The sequence below is a fragment of the Pygoscelis adeliae genome, unplaced genomic scaffold (genome assembly GCF_000699105.1).
Source record: "Pygoscelis adeliae isolate BGI_AS28 unplaced genomic scaffold, ASM69910v1 Scaffold253, whole genome shotgun sequence".
Lineage (NCBI taxonomy): Eukaryota > Metazoa > Chordata > Aves > Sphenisciformes > Spheniscidae > Pygoscelis > Pygoscelis adeliae.
The window spans coordinates 74,106-77,485 of record NW_008824412.1 but is presented as its reverse complement, the minus strand read 5'-3'; the positions used below and the strand labels follow the sequence as shown (position 1 = coordinate 77,485).

General features: G+C 53.1%; 1 protein-coding gene across 1 annotated transcript in view; it reads right to left on the bottom strand.

Annotated features, from left to right (window-relative positions):
• Positions 1 to 147, bottom strand: part of SPATA19 (spermatogenesis associated 19) — a 1,467-nt gene extending 1,320 nt beyond the window's left edge. Inside the window, exon 1 of the mRNA XM_009320747.1 lies at positions 70 to 147. Within this exon, the coding sequence (XP_009319022.1) occupies positions 70 to 147 (78 nt within the window). The remainder of the gene's footprint in view (positions 1 to 69) is intronic.
• Between the last annotated feature and the right edge of the window lie 3,233 nt (positions 148 to 3,380).

Here is a 3,380-nt window from a genome sequence, read left to right as displayed (position 1 = left end):
GGGGGGAAGAACCCTGCCGCAAAGCCCTCGGCACCACCGGCAAAGCCCCTTCCCCGCCCCACTGCTTACCCGGGTGCCAGCAGAGAGGAAGGGAGCGCCGATGCCTTTCCGTGCCGTGATATACACCAGCCACGTGGAAATGATCATCCTGGGCGCCCGTCGGTGGCACCGCCGACGCCCCAGGCCCGGCACATTATTGGGTCAGAGCCGGAACCGGCACCGCGTCCCAGCACAGGGTTCCCAGAGCAACGGGGACAAGGGAGCTACAGGGAGCAAATCCCAAGGGACCAAATCCCAAATCAGGGCCCCCACGGGAGCCAAGACTGTGGCACCGGGCTACAGGGCGGGGGGACGCGGGGCGCAGCTCACGCAGGCTTTTTTGTAAACCCTCCTGCGAGCGTGGCTGAATGGGACAGGGGAGAGCAAGAAGCATTGCTGAAGGCTGGAGACACCCTGCAAGAAGTCCCGGGTGGCTGCATAGCTCACGGAGACCCGACGGGGAGGACGTGCCTCGGGGCACCCCAATATAAGGGCATTCCCCCTTACACCCCACAGCATGCTCAGGGCAAAGAAAAGCCCAGCACCTTCACACATCCCGAGGGAGAAGCGACCTCTCCGCAAACATCCCCGGGGCAGCCCACCTCCTCCCCATAGCCCCCCAAGCCAAATCAACGACACCAACAAGTCTTTTTTTTTTTTTTTTTTTTTAGCAAATGTTTATTTATATCAAAATACAAAACATTTCTGAAGCAGGGTAATGTTACATGAGGAGCAAGTTAATCGATTCCAAAACCCATCATTCTCTTACAGCTTGGCTAGTTGTACGCAACATTGCAACACTGCCAGAATTTCTTATAGTGGGTACATCAAAATAAAAAACCAAAAAGTCAATCTATGAACATGCAAAGTTACCGGCGATAACTTGTTAAGTACTCAGCAGGCCTTAAAATCCCAGCAGGCAGAGACCGAGGGACCAGCTATTCCCAGTAAGGCAGGGCTTCAAACTCTCATTTCTTCCAATTTTTGTTGGCTTATTAGCATTTAACTCGTTAACTGACAATAGTCCAAGAGCCAAAGGGACCCAACTTTCTCGGCAGAATGGGATTATTGCTTAGAGCTATCAAAGCAGACCCAGCTCCCGGCCGTCCCCAAGGGCGGATGGGCAAAAGCAGGGACAGGGCTCGCAGGGCGAGAGCCAGGAGAGGTCTGCCTTGGCCAAGCACCGCGTAGGTCGGGCTGACCTGGAAGATGTAAAAAAAAAAACCCACCCCCCCGGCTGAGGGGGCTCAGCGGGTCATTATCCCCTTAGAGACCAGCTCTGAGTTTGCCCAGCCGCTGCCTGCAGTGGGGGGGCCGGGAGGAGCGGGCAGCGCTCCCGGCGAGGTCTCGGTTACCTGCCGAGGACAGGCTAGCACCCAGTCGGAAAGAGAGTTTGGGGTGAGGGACCCCCAACTTGTATCGCACACCTGGGGAGCTGCGCTGAAGTTTGGCTTCCCCTCCCCGCGGTCCCGCACCGGCTCCGGGCAGGAGCCCGGCCATTCCCGGGGATGCCGATGCCGAGCACGCCGCCGGTCCCTCCTGCTGGCATTTTACAGGCCTTCGCGAGCACGGAGGCCGAGAGCAACAATACAGATACAGAGAGATTATATAGAGCGCGGAATAAGTTTCGTATAAGGCTTTGGTACAGCACCATCATGTCAGATTTATTTGTAAATCGTTTACAGAAAAAAAAAGCTTACTGAAAAAATAGTGTTTTGTTTCTCTTATTTTTTTTATTTTTTTTTTATTTTATTTTCTTCTTTTGAGGAACATACCTGAAGTTCGAAAATTAACCCTCTAGTTGCCGTCTGGGCTCCCATCAAATGCTATTTTTGCTGTGTGCAATTTAAAAAAAAACGAAGCGACTCGAACCCGACTCCCACTAACCTGTTACACAGCCCGCCCGGCTCGCAGCAGCCGCCCACGCTGCCCAGCCAGGCAGCGGCCAGCGGTTTGCCGTGCACAAGTCAGTAAAATCAACACCACAGAGATTCGGCAGCTGATTGCTACTCACTTTTTAGTAAAAATTAAAAAAACAACAACAAAAAGAGGAAAAAAAAAAGTCACAATGACAAACAGTATGGAACCAGCAGTACTAAAGTTTCCTTTATTGTTATTGTTATTAAAAAAAGTCAGTTCCACTGGTTACCATTGAAACAGCACCAAAGAGCACCCTAATGTGTGTTATACATTGTAATACTCGACATTCAAGAAATGGAAACGAGGTTGAATGGTCTAGTCTTTATATCCATAGGCAAGAAGTTCTTCTTAAAAAGAGGAAAAAAGTTGTCCCATGCAACCAGAGACCTGTTGGGTCCGGAAGAAAATCCTGCCTTAGGGGAAAGCACTATGGAGTTAGGAGGGAATTAAATCAAGAGCTACCTGTGGAGGTCTACAAGGGTTCAGAGACTCTACAAACCTATCAAAGGGGATTAAAAAGTCTGGGCTCCCCGGGAGAGCCAGGGATGCTCCCTTGGGGATCCAGGGATGCTCCCCAGGGAGCTGGTGCAGGGGTGCGATCTCCGAATGCCCAAAGGATGGCTTGAGAAGCCTACGGCAAGGTAGGTGTTTCCAGGAGGATTTCTATAGGGCTTTCCCACGAGGGAAACGCAAAGGGACCGGAGCCCGCACAGCCGTACGGAAGGGTCCTGCATCCGCCCCAGGGCTGCGGGAGCATCCCTTGCCTGCTCTCTGCTGGCCCCACAGGGGGGGAAGAAAAAAAAAAAGAGAAGTTTGGCCTTAAAGTGCATGTGGGAGGGCAGGGAGTGGGTGCCGGCATCTCCCACGGAGCCAAAACCTCCCCGAGCGGAGACGGGCGCTTTCCCACGCGGCTCTTCCCACCGCTCCCGACAGCCAAGCAGGAAGAGCCTGGGAGGGGGCAGAAAGCAAATACCCCTCCGGCCCCCCAAAAAGCAAGCTCCCACCAGACGCGCGTGGCTGCGGCAATGGAGGAAGCGGGGTTGCATGTACAAAAAAAAAATAATAATAAATGAAACCGAGGGAAGCAGGACAATGCTGTCGCTGCAACCGCCCCTTCGTCCCACGGCGTCCAGGGAGGAGCGGCTCTTTATGTGTCTGTTTGGCATCCAGAGGGTTAACGGTACTGTGGAAAGTGTGCTTTGTAAACAATTTTTTTTTTTCTCCTGTTTTTTTCTGTAAGTGATTCCAGGGGAGATGGGGAAAGGAGAAAGCTGCCCGCCCCCCAGCCCACCCCCAGCAATACCCCAAAGCCCCGCCAGCTGGGGCAGGGGGCAACGCAGCCCCCCAGCCCAGCTACCAACTGGCGAGAAATCTCATCCCTTCTCTTTCTCCTCACATCCTTTTTCTTTCTTTTTTTTTTT